The sequence below is a fragment of the Eucyclogobius newberryi genome, unplaced genomic scaffold (assembly GCF_026437365.1).
Source record: "Eucyclogobius newberryi isolate DKJ021-1_F unplaced genomic scaffold, fEucNew1.0.hap1 SCAF_10, whole genome shotgun sequence".
NCBI classification, from domain to species: Eukaryota; Metazoa; Chordata; class Actinopteri; order Gobiiformes; family Gobiidae; genus Eucyclogobius; species Eucyclogobius newberryi.
This window is the reverse complement of record NW_027315724.1, coordinates 23,565,138-23,584,665: the sequence shown is the minus strand read 5'-3', so window position 1 is coordinate 23,584,665 and position 19,528 is coordinate 23,565,138. Positions and strand designations below refer to the sequence as shown.

The window sequence follows — 19,528 nt, the reverse complement described above, 5'->3', positions numbered from 1 at the left end:
TTTGACAAGTTAATGTGTTTATTCAGAGTTATCTGCAGAAGAGTAGGGACACATAAAGGGGCCAGAAGAAGCAGCAGCAGGGCTGTCAGAAGAGTTAGTTGTTGTTCTGCTCAACTAGCAGAGAGCTAAGCTACGAGCTAATGCTAACAAGAGATCTCATCCACCTGAAATGAGACTTTAAAAATACTTTGATGCATTTGAGACAAACATGACGTAGATACAAAACTTAAATTACTGACTCGAACAGCGAAATGAGTGACTACCATCTAATGTCAGGACTATTTAATTGCCCCACAGCCTCAAAGAAATGTTTACACAATCAGCTGTGCTCTAGAATCTATAGTGCTCTAGAATCTATAGTGCACAGCTCATTGTGCTTCTACTGAGTGTGTGAAGTTATCAAAGAGCTGATGAAACTGGAAAATGATATTGGCAACATATGTGCCTCATTTAATATACTGTATTATAATAGTAAAAGTTTGAATAATATTGCAGTTAATGTACTGGGCTAAAATATAACTGCTGTACAATGTTCTTTAAGATCTGGATTTGCCTTCAGCCCTCCCTGTTGTTCCTGCTCCTGTTGCTGTTGCTCCTGCTCCTGCTCCTGCCCCTGCTGCTCCTGTTGCTCCTGTTGCTCCTGCTCCTGCTCCTTCAGGGGATGCTGGCCCTTCTGCTGCACCCACAGGTGTGTAAAAGCATTTGGTTGGATTACAATTTGTTTTTTAGCCTGTGTCATCTAAATTGTAATGTGTGTTTTTTTTTGTAGAACCACGAGGAAGAGGTTCTGGAGCCAGAGTCCTCCAGCTTTGAGAGGGAGGTGCTGGTAGCGCTCTAGGACTGACCCTCCTCATGTTCCATCGGCTTCCTCTCCTGCAGAGTGTTCCAGCTCATTCAAAAGAATGTGTAAAATTACAAATGTATAAATTACTATATGAAAATAGTTCATTTGATTTCAATCTGGAACCATTGGAGCTGCATCTTCTGCAGGAGAAATGGACTCCTTTTTCCTCTGTGTCCCCCACTCTTCTCCAGGCCATATTAGTTAGTATATAGTTCTGTATTTATATATTATTTTTTATATATAGTTATTTTTCTATTTTTCCACAAAATAAATTCCATTTTATATTATAAAACGTGTGTCCTGTATACATGCAACTTTTTCATAAAATACTGGGTAGTTTGTGGGAAAATCAATGGCTAGATAGAAAATCGGCATCGGAAAAATCGGTTTTGGCAGGTCAGACCTCCTTAAAAACCGGAAATCGGTATCGGCCAAGAATTTTGGAATTGGTGCATCTCTAGTCCATTGTGATAGGCTGGTATGATTTGCAAATAAACAAGTTCAGAAAGGATTAGGACATTTAATAAATATAGTAAAAAAGGTATATAAGATCCTTAAGAGTGTACTAAAATGACCTCTTAAGACAAGCAAATATGTGTCTCTAACTAAGAATAGAAACAAACGCTGCCAAACTAAAATTTGCGTCCGCGTGGCAGATTAGCCAAGGCTGTAAACACTGTGATACCGGCATCCATTTACTACTTACTTGATAGATTGTTATTATGTTCATTTTATCTGTCTCTGTCATATAAATAATGGAAAAAGAAAAGAAAATTGTAATCCCCAAAAATTCAAAAGCTCCTTGTTAGAGTTCCACTAACATTTTTGTTGAGGATGAAGTGGCGTGTTCAGGGGAGCTTTAAGCGGCCCATAATGTCTGTGTGATTGCTGTAACAGCCCTGCGTGGCTTGGTTGGACTGGCCCACAGCAGCGGTCTCTGTCCTGGTTCATTTGGTCGTCTGGTCAGCTGTAAAGACGATTGGAACAGATTGCCAACACTCCCTAGAGAGACTTCAACAGTGACTTGGCCAAGTGGCCTCTCGCACGTGTGTGCTCTCACATGAGTGCACTGTCGACCGCCACTGTAGGTCTGTGAGCCCAGTCTTTCCACATTCTTTGAGCCGTTTCAGCGGAAGAGGCATGCTACATGTTTGCCCGGCAGAGTTTGGCACAGTTATCTCTGTTTGTGCGAGGAGGACAAGTTGGGCCAAATAAAGTGCACATTTCTCTATTTCGACCACCATTGTAAGAAACAGTGATAGTGGTCACAGCTAAAACAAATCCAACTAAAGCGTGATGACTCCAACAAGGTGTATTTGTGTTTGCGTCTCATAATGAAATGGCTAGTGAGCCGGCAGAGAGAACTTCTATCAGACTAATTCACTCTAATTACTCTAATGAGCCACAGGTGACAATACAGACAGATTAATTAAATGGGAGGCACCAATCAGGCATGTCTGATTATGCCAATCATATCCACTGCACACTAAATGAGATAACAGTAGACAGACGCACTTTAATTGAGATATCAAAACTACATGAAATTCCTTATGCCCTCACGCTCCAGCAATGCCCAGACAGATAGGCTGCTGGAATGACAACAAAGTTATTGTTATGTACACAGTATGAAGCTGATCTGCTGCTGTGAGGAACACCACGGTGAGAGAGAGCACACACAAGAGCAGGAGGAACAGATAGACGTTTTGGATGTGCTAATGCAAATTTATAACCGGTTTACACCTTTATCTAATGAAGCACAACACTTGAATTGAAGCCAAGCTGCAAACCATTCATTTACTCTGATGTGTTAACAGAATATTACTCACACTTTAAAAGAGGTAGAGTTAAAACAGTCTACATCCACAGAAGGGTATGCTCGTCACTGTAGGTGTACACTGTAGGTGTTTCAAAGTTACTTTGTCCTGCCACTGGAGTCACTAATCTTCCCTTTTATCTCGACAAGTCTGAAGCTGTTATGTGGTTTTGATAGTAAACAGTAGAGGCGTCTGGCAAGATGTCTTATCTGAAAGCTATTGCCTGCCTTTTGACTCCCACTCACAGCTCCTCCTCTTTGGATGTGGGTCTTCTGTTCTACATGCCCGGCCTATTGGGTGGGGGTGGAGTCATGGGGTGGCTGCTCAGCAAGGAGGCACAGCACATTTGCTACAGCGACACGGTACATGCTCACAGATCACAGTAACACCCCCTCAAACACAGCTCAACAGCGGTGTAGATAAGACAAGCATCCCAGACGCTGTCTGCTTCCTACCTGACATTGCTCGGTGCAATGTGTCACAAATGTGCCAGCCGCTTTCTCAAACCACAGCCAGTTTGTAGATGCTATTTGTATATTTCTGGATCTCTGCTTTGCCTAGTGAAGTAGAAGCCACAAACTTTTCCTCACCACAATATTATCAAGAGCTTGATGCTACTGCATACGTACACGTTTGGGTCTTGGTTGGGGGTCAGTAACCTTTCTCCTCAGTCTAACAACATGCTAGTGCTCCCAGAGCATTTTGCTCCAGATCTATATCTACCAACAGCACAGGAGCCGTCAGGGCTCACCTCACCGCCACTGACGCATGCCTGGATCAAAACAGCCTTTTACACTGCAGCCTTGTTCGTATTGATCCATGTTTCTCTGCTGAGAGACTGCTTGTTGTTTTATCTCCCCAACATCCAAGCGTTAAGTCTCCTGAAGCTTACTGTGAGCTAGTCATTATTTTGCCCAACAACGTGTCTGACAATGGGTTTCAGAAACATGGTCTGAGCCTAAACTCAAGTATAATGAGACAAAGGTGGTTTCAAGCATCCAGGAAGTGAAGCCCACTTGCTGTTATTTTACAGATTTTAGTGTAGCTGGAGGCCCATGTCACAGAGGGTGAGTGGTGTGGAGTGTGCATTGGGAGGAGAGGCCAATATGACGATATGCTTGAGTGTAATGCATTGGCGAAAGGGCAAGATTTTTCATCCGTGCGTTTACAGGGTGGAACGGCTAGGATATTGAGATCTGAGATAGGATCAGAGGGTAGTGAGCTGTTTCGGCTACGATAAAGGCCACGCATTACAAACAGCGCACAGACCGAGCAAGTGCGAAGGGGAGCAGCAGAGAGGAGGAGAGTATCACACCTCTCATCCCTGAATTAATGCCTCCATTCTGCCAGGAAGCCATTCGGTGCCACTGAGAGGAGATTGGGGAGGGGATGAGTGCACAGATATGGACCAAAAAAATGGAAACTGCGATCACGCACCAGGGTGATACAGATTAATCAAGTCTGGGGAACGTAGGACTCTGGGACCGTGGCACCAGGCCAGCGCCAAGGCCTGGGACAAACCACATTATAGATTATAGTTAACATGGCATCAAACACACATAACTGGGCAAAACAATAACGGTAATAGAATGTAGTAATGCTAATGTCTAATGGCTTACATGGAATTTAGACTTGGGACAAAATGCAGTGTTGGAGATCCCTTGATTTAGTTTAGATACAATCTCAATTCTCTGCCCAATCCGATTTTCTGTAATTTAGTTAGACTTTGTGTTCTTGGCGGCGCTACATTCCAGCAATTTTTGACAGCATTTCACTCATGTGCTTCTGCTACACAAAAGTTAATGCCCTGCAAGATTCCCCTTTTCCCCTCCAAGTTTAATTTAGACCCACTGAACTGTTGTTCCCAGTACTTCTGCCACCAAATAATGACACATCAGCCAGATCCTTCCTACAGCGTATCAAAGGAGCACTGAGCCTTGGATGTAAAGATGAAAACTATAGCATCCATCTCCATGTAGGGATCGTTATTATGGCAAAACGTTTAAACAATTCTATGGAGGCAAAATTTGAGAATGTATATAATATCTAGGTTCCAGGTTTTGCATTATGGACAGAAGTTAATTTACTGCATTTTCAGTTAATGTACAATTTTGTTACTGTTGAAAAGAGCAATCATTGAAATCACATCTGTAAAATGGTTTAATTTAACAGCCCTAGTTCCAAACATCCTTGTGCCTAGTGACTGGTGCTGTCACTTTTTGCATTGTGTCCCTTTCTGAGTGAGTTTGACACCCGTGGTCTATACAATCAACGTCAAACAAGTTTCTCCTGGGGCCAAGTCTGACGCAGCCTTTATGAGCAAGACTGCTCTGTTCCGGTGGTTGGACTTTTAAGGGGAAAGGCAGAGAAATGTGGTGAGACAAAGAGAATAAGCATAGCTAATCCTTAAAGTAATGACAGAATCATTAGCTTGCACTAGGCTAGACTAAGTAATGGCTTGTAATTGTATCATTTATTCTGTGTTGAAAGAATGTGATATACAGCTTTACACAATGAAGGAAGAGCAGCTCGGTGGGAAGTGGGATGGAGCATGTGTAAGCGCTCGGGCTCTTTCTATTGATTGATCCAAACATCAAACGAACCACTAGAGTAATGGGGGGAGTGAAGGACAGCTAAAAGCTATTTGGAGCCTTCACTGCATAAAAGACTTGACCTGTTCCACACAGCCTACATATCAAAACCATCAAACAGCAATCAATAGACCAAAGCGGTCAACTCAACAAACCGTCACCCTACTAAAACATCAAACTCTGGGCCCGAGCGTCAGATGATAGGCTACACTCAGCTTATCCATTACCATCAGATAAAGAGGAGATAAAACACACAGCCTAATCCTTTCATGTGTCGTGACAGCCACAGCGGCCTCCGAGGCATTCCTACAGTCTGGCTCTCAGATACTTTTATGGCGGAAGGCAGCCATTGAGCCTGCCAGCCAGCCCAGTTCTGGTCTGTTTGTCTTATTTCACAGTTTACACGCTGTTTTATAGGTACTTATTATGGTTGCCATGGTGATGCCATACGTTTTTACAGTCTCGTGGTCTGAGGGCAGTGTATAAAAAATGAAACAACACACAAACAGATGAACAGAAAGGCTCACAAAACACACTCCTGCTGCGGGAAGGTCTGCTCTTTCTCTTCACTCTTTATCACACACTCCAACAGCCTATCTACAGTTTGTGAAACATGGAGGGGCCAGCTCCAAATCGTCTGTTCTCATTCCACATCTGGAGCTGATCAGAGGGCCTCCTGAAGCCCTGGCCTCCGGGCCTATTAATAACCATGGTGCTGAACTGCAGGTCAGACAGCAGTCAGCGGATGAGTCTGTGTCTACTAAACACTAGCCCTTCCCCCTGCTCTTCCTCCAGAGGACAACTCTTACTTTTAAACAGACTTTGGTTTTGAGTTTCAGTCTTTAACCAGGCCTACATTCAGAGGTGTCAGGAGTAACACAACAAATAATCAAAGTGGGAAAGATGTAATGGCACAAGAATGATCACAAGACATTTTGGGTACCTGGAATGATCAACTATTAAAACCATGTCACTTCTGAATATACCGGTAGCTATTCTTTATGTGGTAAAGAGCACAAGTCATTGAGTGGAAATAAAAAAATATGGATTAATTTGAATTCAAAGTGATTCTTGGTACCTGAGGCATACTGAAATGCACAGGCGTATTCCGGCCTCTGTCTTTGTTCCACAAACACACACAAGTTCAAGTTCAAGGAGGCGAGAGCGGTCTGAGGCAGCACAGATGGTAAAGTCATCATGTGTGGAACTGGTCAGACAGCAGGGTCACCAGGGTCACACAACCTTTGAACCAGGTCTCTGGTCTGACATCTGCTCAGGTCAGAGGTTAGGGAGAGGTTGAGGTCCTGTCTGAGAATGGCCAATGAATTTACAAATACGCAGTGCAGACAAATTATCCCAAGTCTCACGAGTCAAAATAAAAAAGACCTAAATTGACTACAGTGAGAAGTTAATAGTCAACACTCTTCCCACACACACACACACACACACACACACACACACACACACACACACACACACACACACACACACACACACACACACACACACACACACACACACACACACACACACACACACACACACACACACACACACACACACACACACACACACACACACACACACACACACACACACACACACACACACACACACACACACACACACACACACACACACACACACACACACACACACACACACACACACACACACACACACACACACACACACACACACACACACACACACACACACACACACACACACACACACACACACACACACACACACACACACACACACACACACACACACACACACACACACACACACACACACACACACACACACACACACACACACACACACACACACACACACACACACACACACACACACACACACACACACACACACACACACACACACACACACACACACACACACACACACACACACACACAGCCTGTGCAACCATCACAGCCTCAGCCTCATTCAAAGCACCAAAACAGCCATGAGCTCAACATAAGCAGAGAAAAGGTGTGGACATTTGTAGAAATGAAGTAAGCTTGAACCAGGAGCAATTATAACGCCATCACTATGACATTAGTCTGCTTATAATAGAAGGGGTGGGTGTACAAACCAAACACAAAACAAAAAGGGTCATGTCTGAGGATGTTGCTATAACAGTGGACTGGGAAAATACGTAAGGAAAAAATAAATTGAGTGTAGAACTGGGGGCTAAAGGTCGACAGCTATTTTCATTTGATATGACTGGTGGAGTCAGCCATACGAGCAGCTATGGATCCGGCAACCGAAGGCATGACTGACACTGGAAATTACACAGTCTGAGCTATTAGCAAATATCAAGTCATATCATAATTCAATCTGTACACCATCAAAGTGCACCAATATCATAATTCAATACGGGGAACCATTAGCCAGTGGCACACCAATATCATAACTCAGCCCTCAGGCCATCGGCTTTTGCCAATATCATAATTCAATACTTGAACCATTAAAGGACACACCAATAGGCCTATTAGAATTCAATATGGTCAATGATCTAACAGGACACGATACCGAAGTCATGGGTTGATATGGGATAAGGTTCGTACATAAGCATCCTCAGGACTTATTTAGCCCAGACTGATAGCACAGTCCAATAAACAACACTAAAATTAGGTGGATCAGGTGCTTCACCAATAGCTTGGCCACACAAGAGCCGACCCCAACTCTGTAGCACACTAAAGTCAACCCTGTCAGAAAGCATCAACTATACAGGTCCGACTGCAGTTGTTCTAAATTATCACATTGTAGAACCAGATGGTAGCGGCACTCTAGCATTTTCAGGTCAACTGCCTCCGTTTATATTTCCATGTTGTTAACATCTTGTTTAACTTCCAAAGTCACAAGTCATAAATCTCTTGTTGGCCAAATGGTAGAGTTCCAGATTTCTCATCAATCAAAAGGTTTTAATAAAAGCTTTAAAGCTGTAATTCTCGACACAATTCTCATATTCCAGCCAACTGAGTAGCCAAGCCCACTATACAGGACTGAGGAATAAAAACAACCGATAAGTCCATTCATTTTAAATACATCGTGCATGAAAACTTTTATGTATGCTGCCATTTGTCAATCACAAATCATGGAATTTCAAGTAGAGAAATACCATCACATTTGAACAATTATTCTCAATTATTGACACCATGATTGACCACTAAACAACTGTTGTATGTGATCAGCTTTATGAAATCAAACTTTCTGAATGATAAAGTAAAGTATTGTTAAGGAGCCATAAACGGTGATTTTATGTATTAATGCACTTCACATGTAGGTTGACTTTTGGTGAATAGATTGAACTTAAATTACCTCATTTTATTACTGAAATTGTCACTATTATGTTTTAGTTCGTACAATAATAGTGTGACTTGAATAACAATTATCGATTAGCCAAAGAGTCTTAAAATCCCCTATTTTAAAATCCAGAAGTAAATTATAACACATTCAGTTCCGTAAACTCATAGGTCAGGCTGTGTTTTTAATCGTCAATGATAAGATTGGGTCTTTTTAAATGAGGTTTACAGCCAATCCTCAGCATGTGGTTTGGAGTTTAGACTTTAGAGGAAGAAATTTAACTCTTTTTATAATTACAAGTCTATTGTTTATCTTCAGGAAATTAAGACTGAGAGCCAGACAAAATAAAAATCGAATCGGAAATCATGATCGATCTATGTGAGGCAACAAGGCATACATTTTATTTGTGTCATACGCATTGGTTAGCAAAAGATTAGATTTCATGGGTGATGCCATTGCAATTATTAATAGTCACCGTTATCTATGGACAACAGAACACAATTTTCCTCTGGGCTGGAGGAGGATTTGTCTTCAGAACATTGGACAACCGAAACAATATAACGTTTAATATCATGGGCACGTCCTCATAGTGACTTGCGCTATAGTCAAGTTTACTCCAAAGTGCGCTCGCTTGTGGAGGTCTCATGCCAGTAAGGCCTGTGGTCTCTCTGCTGGAATACAGAGCAGTAGAATAATGGATGCTTCTGTCATGAGATACACTGAAACTCTATGATGCTGGAGGTGAGAGAGACTCCATGTGGGTCTGTAAATAATGCCTGCCACTTGAAAATAGGTCTCTGGAAACTGCCCCCTGAGCTCTAGTTGCTGGTTCTTGGGGGAAGTTGTATTTCTAGGACTGGAAGCACGGCAGCTTTTTACAGTCAAATGGAAAAGCATCAAAAGCATTGGGTTAAAGAAACAAATGTTAATGTTCACAAAGGGCTGATGATTATGGCAAGAATTGCTATCACAATTATACTTAAAATCATAAATACTTCAAACAATCACTTCTATATTGTCAAAATTAAGAGGGTTTGTAGATTAGTAAAGTGACTTGCTCAAGGTTGTGAATGGCAGAATGTAAGCACATATCCTTCTGAACAGAAAGTAATTGTTTGTATTGTGTTTGTGTATTTTTACTACTGCTCTATACGCGTGGCAAGCGGCTGGTTGCAACTCTGCATTCTTGTTTTTGTTGTGGCTGTGACTATTTTTCATGACAGTGGGTGTAAAACGTCATGTCTATTGAAGTAAGCAAAGGTAATTTGGGAGATATCCAAAATCAGTCACTCATAATAAAGTGTTGTAAGAGTTAGACTTAAGTTACGCATCAAGTTGTACAATGTGTGCCCGCGCCGTGAAAACACTCACCCCAGGTAGAGACTAGGGACAAAGGCCAGGCCGCAGTGGAGCGAGGCTATACCAAAGACCTGACATGCACTCGTCCTTCACTCTGACTCATGCTTAGTTGCCCGCCACCCACCAACACAGTGAAACCTCAGTCCCAATGCCAGGTTTTGTCACTGGGCAGAGAAGCAGTTGGCTACAGTAAAAGCATGACGTGATGCCCCTTCCTCTGTGCTCCCCCAGCCTGTGCAGCAACAGAGAAGTAAAAATATCCCACCAGTGAGTTCAGACAACCAGCTCATAAATTAACACTAAAACTCATGCAGACAACAGTGGGCCAGTCGCTGAGAGATTTAAACCACTCAGGTTGCCACCGACCACAGCTCTGGGATCAGCTTACAAAACCTTTTCCTAAATTTACCCATTAGGACCAGAGGGTGCTCTATCTGTTTTCCTTTAAGTCACCATTTAGCTGCCCGCTAACAGAGTGAGCTATTTTTCTAAAATGGCTCTAGGGCGCTTTGTTGAAGGAAATGTTATGAGGTGAGCAGAAGTGGGCCTACATTAAGCATGGCGTATAACGGAAAGGTCTGTTCCTCATTTTCTTAGCAAGCTTACACAAAAAATAAAGTGTGAGCTTGGGCTCATCTCTTATTAAGGTTGCGGTAATGAAGAGCAATCTCTTGTTGGTCTCAAGTAGAAACACAATGTTCCAGCTAACTGCTCGACTGGGTCAAAACAGAAAAAAAACAAAAAGAAGAAAAAACAACAAGAAGAGTGATGATCCCCTTAAAAGAAAGTCGGCGCTGTAATGGACGGACAGGGATTACAGACGCTAAAACCTCCTGCATCTGTAATTCACCGTCACCCTGCCATCATCTCTGAATTACTGATTCATTTTGCAAGTGTGCAAGACCCTGCTAAAAGCATCACTGTTGCAACCATTTGTGTGTGTCCTAATGGGGGAAAAGGAGCGAAATATAAAACACACGTAGAGAAGACAAGTTAACACCTCGCTGTGCAGTTTCAAAGCTCTCTGTCCTGTAACAGCCACCGAGGTAGTTATGGACACTGCGAATGGGACATGCTGAACAAATAGGATTTTAATGAACATCAGTAGGGAGAGCCAGAGGAATAGAAGCAAAGAGCTATGTCTTAAAAGCTACTGACTTCTAGGTGGGTCTATATTTTCGTCATCGTCAGAAAAGACTCACAAAACATTCCATCACTGGAGCCTATAGCAGACAAAACAGAGCGAAAGGGAGAGCTAAAGTGCACAGCCACTGTCCATTTAATTAGAAGGAGGTGCAAATGAGTGAAATTAGTTGACGAGGCGAAGTGTAGACCACAATCATATCGTATGAGGACCAAATTAATGTCAAATAAAGGATGAGAAAGAATGAGTTCCTCTCTGTGGGTTTTCTCCGGAGTCTCTCAGTGGGAGGGGGAGTAAATAAGATGTCATCAATAATAGACAGTGAATGTTCTGAGCACTTCAGCGCACACGCACACACACCAGCCCGGGCTGATTCTATCCTGCAGACAGGCCTGCCAACCGCCAGCCTTTTTGCACACGCTCAGATTCACTGTCCTGACTAATCGCTTGTGATAGGGGCCTTTGCCATAATTACCCAGGGCCTTATCACAAACTTATGCGATGCATTTTTCATGTCCCTGGCTGCTGGCGGTGCCTTTACTGTCCATGCTGGCAGTCAATCTACAGGGGAGGGGGGAAAGACTGATCTCAGACAAATTCACACACACATGCGCACAGCGACCAGTTCAAACGGGGAGAAATGGGTGAATGCAGGGTGAAGGGCCAGAGAAGAGTGGAGAAAAAAATATCCGGGAGGGGGAGGTGAGAAAGATTGGGGGGGTATAAAGGGGGTGGAAGATAGCTAGTGAGCAAAGAAAGGAGAGAGCAGTCTTAGTATTTATTTATTTTTTTACATAATACATGAACAGAGAGGCAGGAGTAGGAGGACCAAATAGGATCAAATAAATAGAAGAAGTGAAGCCTTGATGATGTGGCATAAGTGCAACACAAAGCCCGCTGGGAAGACACGTTCACTGTCCTTTTGTCTACCCAGTCAAAGGGGCATCATGACCCAAATAAAAGTTTAAATCCCAAGCTTGTATAATTCAGAAAATATTATAAGAACAATTGGGGCCATGCTGCATAATGAAATCGTATGTTAATGGCGAGGCAGTGGCCCACTAATAATCATAAATTGTAATTTGTAATTCAGCAATGCACGTTAAATGCCACGGGAAACACAGTCCCATTGTCTACACGTCTTGTGATAGGTCAAACACGCTCCTAATATACACAAGGCTATATTCACGCGCACTGAACAGGCCCAATATTATTCATACTCTTTAGCAAGGTCTACGACAAAAGTGGCGATGGCCGTGACACGGAGACATCGTGGTAATTCCCTTAAAAATGATGACGGATCGATACGGAATTTCACTTTTTTTTTTTAAAACACATTATTTACGCCTCGCAGTGTGTCCCGTGTGCGTGCAAAGACGTGGCAATGACCGTAAAAAAAAAAAAAAAAAAGGAAAACCAACGCGTTCATCAAACCATCGTAAACTGTTCCAACATAAAGTGTCTCAAAGCGCTTAGCCGGTGACGCCGCTAATGTTCCTCTTGTTATTTTACTCAACTCAACATGTTTGGCAGTGAAAAAGCCAGTTAAAACCCCCCGACCGAGCGCAGTCGTGTGTCCGCGCTTGTCACCACAGCGCCACCGTCAACGAGTCGCACTTCTTTTTTCCCCCAAACGATCCGACCATCCAGCGGCTAAAGCGTCGGGCTAACTACGGCGCAGGCTACTCCGCTTTACTCCAAAGTTGAAGAGCACGCAATAAACACACAAAGTCGGCGGGGTTTGAGCCGAGAGCCGTTGCCCGTTGTGTTTTTATTATTTCCGCGCGATCGCCGTCCGCGGTATCCGGCTTGCACGGTTGCAGTGTCCGATCGATGTAGAATTGAACAAAGAGGATCAATTTCTGATCAGCGAGAGAGCCACTTTCATCAATGTGAGGAAGCGGTCTTGAAATCTCTTCCGAAACACACAAGCGACGCGACGGACGCCGAGCACACTGCCCGAACGCGGCCGTCCGACGGGACCGGGAGGCGGAAGCGACACGCGTATTGACGATGGGTAAAGGGGTTAGACTGACCTGTAGTTGTTGTAAGTCAAAGCGCTTCCAATATTGAAACATCGATCCTGCATTGGCCGCCATCTTGAGACATATTGAGACAGGAATGAGATGCTGATAGAGAGCGCGGGGGTTGGAGTTCAGTGGAGAGGACCGGCCGACGCGAAGACCCGGACCGGACTCCGCCCACACCGCGCTAAAAGCGGAGGCCCGCGTCCGGACCGGAGTCACCCTGCGGGAGTGTTGCCTTAATAACGCCATTATAACAATTTTATTAACAGTCACATATTACAGGTAAATAACCAAAGTGGCGTCAACAGCCTGCGCTTTTGTAACCCCAACACACAGGGCTGCTATGTACTAAAACAGCCTGGTATTTATTCAAACCGTCATATTTAGTTTTATGTATGGAGTTATGTGAGCAAAGGTGTTTAAAGGCTACAACAAGAGACTACGTACAATAAAAATGTATGGACAATAATAATTTTATAATAGGTCTATTAACTATTAACAAACCAGTAATACACTATAAACAGTCAATAGGTCTAAATTATTTTGATATAGGCCTATTATTCTCATTAGACTAACTGAGAGACTATTCAAATGCTGATTAAACACTCATCTCTCAAGTGGCAAAGAAGCATTTGTGTAAGCTATGCTATTAATGTATAATGTAAAGAAATATCCAGAAGTAAGCTACACAAATATAATTTCAATTCGTTTTCAAATTTATGATCTCACTATAAACACCAAAAACACCAAACACCAAATTACCCCCCCCCCCCCATCACAATTAAACATCATATTAAATGTCATCATCTAAAAAAAGTTATAGTTCTGCGTAAAATTTGTATTTAAAAAAATGATAAATATGCCATACATGACCTCTCCACACATGCATGAGGACAGACCAGCAGACACACAGTGTGGTGGTGTCTGACCTTGAGCCACACACTGACCCCTGGCTGCTCCTGAGGCGTCCCTCCTGCACACCCTGTCCTTTGACCCCTTTGCTTGTGCCTCAGAGGGAAATGCAAAGAATTTGTAATTACACAGTGCACAATGTATCACCCCAAAATCCCTGTGTCAAAATGCAGCTGTAAGTAGGCTACCTTAAAATACACTCTGCTTTACTTCCTCCAGCTCTTCTGCACACCGACACAAAACCAACGCCTATGCACACGTATATGCAGCTCACCACATCTGGTACACATTCTTGTTTTAATTTTGTGGGTTCCCAAATTTGACTTGTCTGCGAATCCAGGGCGCTGTAAAGCTCAATTTGAAAGCCTAAGTAGCGCTTTTTATATTTTTGCAAAGGTTTATCAGCTTGGCTTTTAAAATAAATATTTTACTGCTTTATTTTCCACCGCCCAAATCACATTCATTTTTCACACCCATTGCCCTTTAATTCCACTCCCTAAAAATAACACAAGAATTTGCCATAGATAATAACAGCTCTTTGGCTGCATTTGTGTGAATACAAAGGTGGGCATTTTCCTCAGGAAGCTCATTTTAGATCATTACTTAATTTGAAGCAGTCTGTGACTTATTCTTTTAACAACTTGAACGGTGCAAATGATATGGCTTGAAAATCGCACAATATCTCTAATTTATTTTTGGGAATAACGTGAAAATTTAATTTAAGTCCAACAATCTAATCTAATAGCCTAAATTCTTATAATTAAGGCATTATCATTTTTCATGCAAAACAACAAGAATTGATTTAAGATTCATTATCATCTTTTTTTCCTTTTGTTTGATACAACATTATTTGATCATGTTTGTAAATTAGCATTTTTAAAGCTTGTCCTGTTTGACTCATGGCCTTTCAAAAATAAAAATACTGGTTCTAATCTTCTCAGTTGGTCACGTTGGGTTTAGCCACCAATACTGAATTCACCAAAAAGCAAAAAAGAGCAAAGTAATTACATTTGCTTGGACTAAACAGTTATACATTTGCCCCAATCTCAATAATAATAATGCAAGTTTACATTTGAACATATTTTATTTCATAAGGATTTGGCAGAATCTTCAGACTGCTTTGAAGCGGTAGGGGGTTCATGATATATGTAACACTTTCCAGTTATCAATCCACCTACAAATTATCATGTTCCTGCCACAGAGGCTTCTCATCAGACTTCTGAAAGCATTCTCTTTTTTTGTTTTATAACACTCCATAGTGAAATTAGAGAGGAGAAGATTTAACAGATTCAACCTTTAAAAGGCCTCATAGCTTCCTGACAGTGGTTTAGCCTGCTGTCCTTAAGCTCTCCCACTTTCTCGCTTGTGTCCCCTCTTCTCGTGCTCATTGACTCTGCCTGTGAGGTGCTTTTAGCGGGCCTAGTGCGGCTGGGTTATAGAGAGGGATGTGTGGCCCCTGGGAGCCGCGGGCAGATAGCAACACTGATCATGTCAGACAGGCTGGGGAGGCTGCATAAGATCATCATCAGCCAACAGTGGAGTGAATCGCCACAGTGGCACTTTCACACAACCTTTGACCCCAAGGCCAACCTCCGAGGTCATGATCAAGGTCGAGGGTCAGCCAGGGCCTCTGTGATCCACTCGCCACCTCCTCCTGCCCATGCTCTGCCCAGTTTTGTCTTTGCTTCTTCCTCTATCTATTTCTTTATCACTCACACTCTCTTTGACTGGCCGAGACCAATTGAGACATCCCTTCCCCTGGGTGTGCAAAAAGGAAAGTAAGAGAAAATCAATAGGGTGGATGAGTGAAGACCTGGGGGTCCCATCAAAAACTGAATGTTTCTGTCTGCACTGGCCTGATTCACACACATTCCCAAACGCAATGGTGTTATTTCAGACAACAAGAAGATAGCAGTGCCTATATGGTAGATGGACAAAAATACTTGAAATGATTTATAAAGCTGTTGTGTGGACAGCATGTGTGTGTGTATTGCCTGCACCATCACTAATTTTCAGAAGTTGGCGTCCAAGAAATACACTATCAATTGACATCTGTTTTCCATCTTTGCCTAAGCTGCTTGTTTGTGTTACCATGTGATCGTTTACAAGAAAAAGATGTGATGATTCAAAGAGATGATAAACTTTAGCTTTAAAATAATATGGAAAAAAGCTTTAGACATTCTAAGGAAGTAAAATCACACTGGCAAATTGAGTTCAGTTTAAATAAATACAATACAACAGGATCATGACTGTTTATGTAAGCAAATCATTTCAGCATGTCAACAATATGCCTAACTGCCATAATGAGATTCAATAAAGCTTCAAACAATAAAACAAATCCTGTATGTTTTAACACATTATCTATTCATTCTAATCAGTGATGTTATCAAACACAAGATCACCTCAAACAACACATAAAATGTTTGAGTAAAACTGCTGCCTCTGAAAAGCAGGGGTAAATAATGCATTGAGAATACAAACCTACAGGGCTTAGCAGTGACACACACATGCACAAAGGTCTCTTTTTCCTGTCTGGGTGAAGAGAAGTGAATGGATGGAGCAGGAAGGAGGAGGACCCAGTGGAGAGACACATGCTTCTTGCTTCATCTCCTCCCACTCCTTCTTGTCGACCGTTTTTTTCCACTTACATCCAGACTTCAGGACACACTCTGCGTCTATGGGGAGGCATGTTGTCCCGGTCTTTGGCTATGTTTTTCCTGCCCACCAGAACTGCAGACACAACACTGGGCTTTACAACACAGCTGCTCTCTCATCATTCATTCATGAGTTTTGATCAGAATACAATCCTGACTGATACGGGAAAACATGACCCTAAGTAACACAAAGACAGTCTGTTGGGCACAACAAATCTGTGATTTAAATGAGCATGTTTTGTGACTCACAGTTAGGTCATTTAAAATTTCCATTTTCAGTTTGAGGCAACTGCCCAGCAAGTTCAGAATGATAATGTGGAGTCTGGAATTTCCAGGCAAACTGGAACAACAAATAATTAGGCCTGAAGAAAACAATTCTTACAAAATCAAATTCAAAGTTTCTCTACTGCATCTTTATTCCAAATTCCGAATAAAATGTTTATTCATTAGTCAAATTTAAACATAAATGGAGGTGTGTTATATCTCTGCAGCTTTGCATTAGTGTAGGGAGGCATCTAGTGGTCACATGGCTATATAGCAAACGTAGCCAAGTTCACTAGACTTCACTTTTCAGAGCAAGGAAAAGGCCCATTTAGTCTTCTATTCCATGTCACTATTGCGCTTCATCATATAAAAGTGTGTGTTTAACAGTGTTTGGGACAACTTCCCCTTGGTTTGCACGCTCCAAGTAGATCTGGGCTTAAAGCGGTTACCTAGCCTAAGGAGACCGGGAGGGCCAAAGTCCATGCCAAAGTCTCACAAAAGGCTCCTTTCACAACCGGGAAGCGGATCTCAAGCGGTGGTGCCACGTCATGTTTGCGCTCCTGCGGCGTGTTTGTAGCCTCCAGTCTCAAGGCGACACAAGATGACCACCGGCTGACATGAACGCGAGCTCACTTTGTGTTCAACGCTGTCATTGTGTCGAAATGAAACGCTCTTACGATGGACAATTGGCCTTGAGAGTGTGCATCATGGTGTGGATGGACACGTGCCTCTGAACGGAGTCGGAGATGCGGTGGCACTTGGCTGTGGAGGCTCGCGCTTTCCGGCGTCTGCTCAGACGAGGCGCGCGCGCTCTGGGGGGAGCACGCGCCTCGTTGCCAGTGGTCACGGCGCTGTTCTTTCTGCTTCTTTGCGCGTGTCTTCTCCACCTCCCGGAGTTGCAGCACGACTCCCTGAGATCCGCTCACGCCAACAGGGGCGTAACGCTACTTATCTGGACACATCCGTTCGGTCGGTATCGGACGCTTCCGGACTGCTGGGCACGGTACCAGATCAAGGGGTGCAGGCTCACAGATGACCCCCTGGAGTACCCTCACGTGGACGCGGTGGTCGTCCATCACCGGGAGGTCGCGACAGGTGCGGTAGAACTTCCGTGGGAGCCTCGTCCTCGTGCGCAAAAGTGGATATGGATGAACTATGAGTCTCCCACGCACACTCCAGCTTTGTGGCGATTTGAGGGCAAATTCAACCTGACACTGACCTATCGCGCTGACTCGGACATTTTTTTGCCCTATGGTTATCTAGAGCCGGGGGTGGCACAGAGCCCGGGTGCGCACCTGCTGCACGCTCCTCCACGCGCACGTCTCAAACGTCCTCGCCTTGTGGCGTGGGTCATCAGCAACTGGTCAGAATCACAGGCGCGCGTGGCTTTCTTCTACGAGCTTCAGCGTTATGTGCGCGTAGACGTTTATGGACGGCTGGGCCTGCCACTGGCTGTGGGCAGTGGAAGTGTGGTGCGACTGTTGTCCCGGTACCAGTTTTACCTTGCACTAGAAAACTCTCAACACACGGACTACATCACAGAGAAGCTGTGGAACGCTGTAGTAGCAGGAGCCGTGCCCGTGGTCCTCGGCGCGTCACGCCGCAATTATGAGCGTTTTCTGCCGCCCAAGGCCTTCATCCATGTAAACGACTTCCCCTCAGTGCGTGGCTTGGCCCGATACCTGCTCATGCTCCACCGTAACCCAAGCAGACTATGGCACCACCTGGACTGGAGGGAAGGATACAGCGCCGTGCAGCCCGCCTTCTGGGCCCACCACTACTGCACCGCCTGCAGGGCCGTGCGCGAGAGCTTTGGCACTACACAGGTGGTCCATAGTCTGGAGCAGTGGTTCTGGTCCAATCAAAACTCATTTCAGACTTCATAGGTTATTTATCAAGAACATTTTTACTTGACAGTCAAAAGTGTTTGAGATTCAAAACAATGCTGATGTTTGCACTATTGTTAGGATTTACTATAAAGCTCAGGGAGTAAGCAAATCATTTGTGTTTTAAAATCTGTTCACTTCAGTTTAGACCATCTGAAATCTGAAACCGGTCTTAATGGTTTCATATTTACAAAGGATGTTTTATTGTAATAATTAATGCAGTGATTTGAGAAACTGTGAAACACTTATCCATTGGCCTTTACTCCATCCCTCTTACGTTTTACTGTAGACTTTATAGGCTATTACTATTTCTGTGTCAGTATTTGTGTGATTTTTCTATTGTCTTTACAGCCGGTGTTAAATGTGTTATTACTGAATAATTACATTAGTTTTTATAATTGCATATTCACATGGTACAACTTTTGTGCAATCTTTGAGATGACATGTTTTACACTTTACTATGAATGTTAAAGGTAACATATTAAGAATATAAGACAATCTTTGATCAGCCATTCAGGGTGTGTTCACATTTGCACAAACACCACGTTAAAATAGCTAATCAGGACCAAACCACACCTACATCAGAAGTGAATCAGGCAAACACACTCTCAGACGTGCACACACAGAATTGATTGTTTTTATAGGCTATTCAACTTCAAAACCAGTACTTTCGCATTACTATAAAAGATAAGATAAGATATGCCTTTATTTG

At 43.2% G+C, this 19,528-nt stretch overlaps 2 protein-coding genes across 8 annotated transcripts in view; one reads left to right on the top strand and one right to left on the bottom strand.

Annotated features, from left to right (window-relative positions):
* Positions 1-13,268, bottom strand: part of cux1b (cut-like homeobox 1b) — a 52,158-nt gene extending 38,890 nt beyond the window's left edge. For 6 of the 7 annotated variants that reach the window (XR_011930162.1, XM_072464098.1, XM_072464059.1 and 3 more), the window contains exon 1: positions 13,110-13,268. Coding sequence is in view for 5 of the 7 variants with exons in the window: in XM_072464098.1 (XP_072320199.1) it covers positions 13,110-13,172 (63 nt within the window). In the remaining 2 variants the exon portion in view is untranslated. Of the gene's footprint in view, positions 1-9,941; positions 10,077-13,109 lie in introns of those variants that run through there. The other variant, XM_072464096.1, reaches the window with a different exon arrangement.
* Positions 13,269-17,673: 4,405 nt separating this feature from the next.
* On the top strand, positions 17,674-19,126 carry LOC140378277 (alpha-(1,3)-fucosyltransferase 4-like). Its single transcript, XM_072464046.1, has one exon. It carries the CDS (start codon positions 17,677-17,679, stop codon positions 18,814-18,816), a length of 1,140 nt encoding a protein of 379 aa, XP_072320147.1. The 5' UTR covers positions 17,674-17,676; the 3' UTR covers positions 18,817-19,126.
* The last annotated feature ends 402 nt before the right edge of the window (positions 19,127-19,528 follow it).

Bases quoted from the DNA above. Each gene is read 5' to 3' on its own strand.
- LOC140378277 (XM_072464046.1), top strand. From the start codon at position 17,677: ATGCGGTGGCACTTGGCTGTGGAGGCTCGCGCTTTCCGGCGTCTGCTC.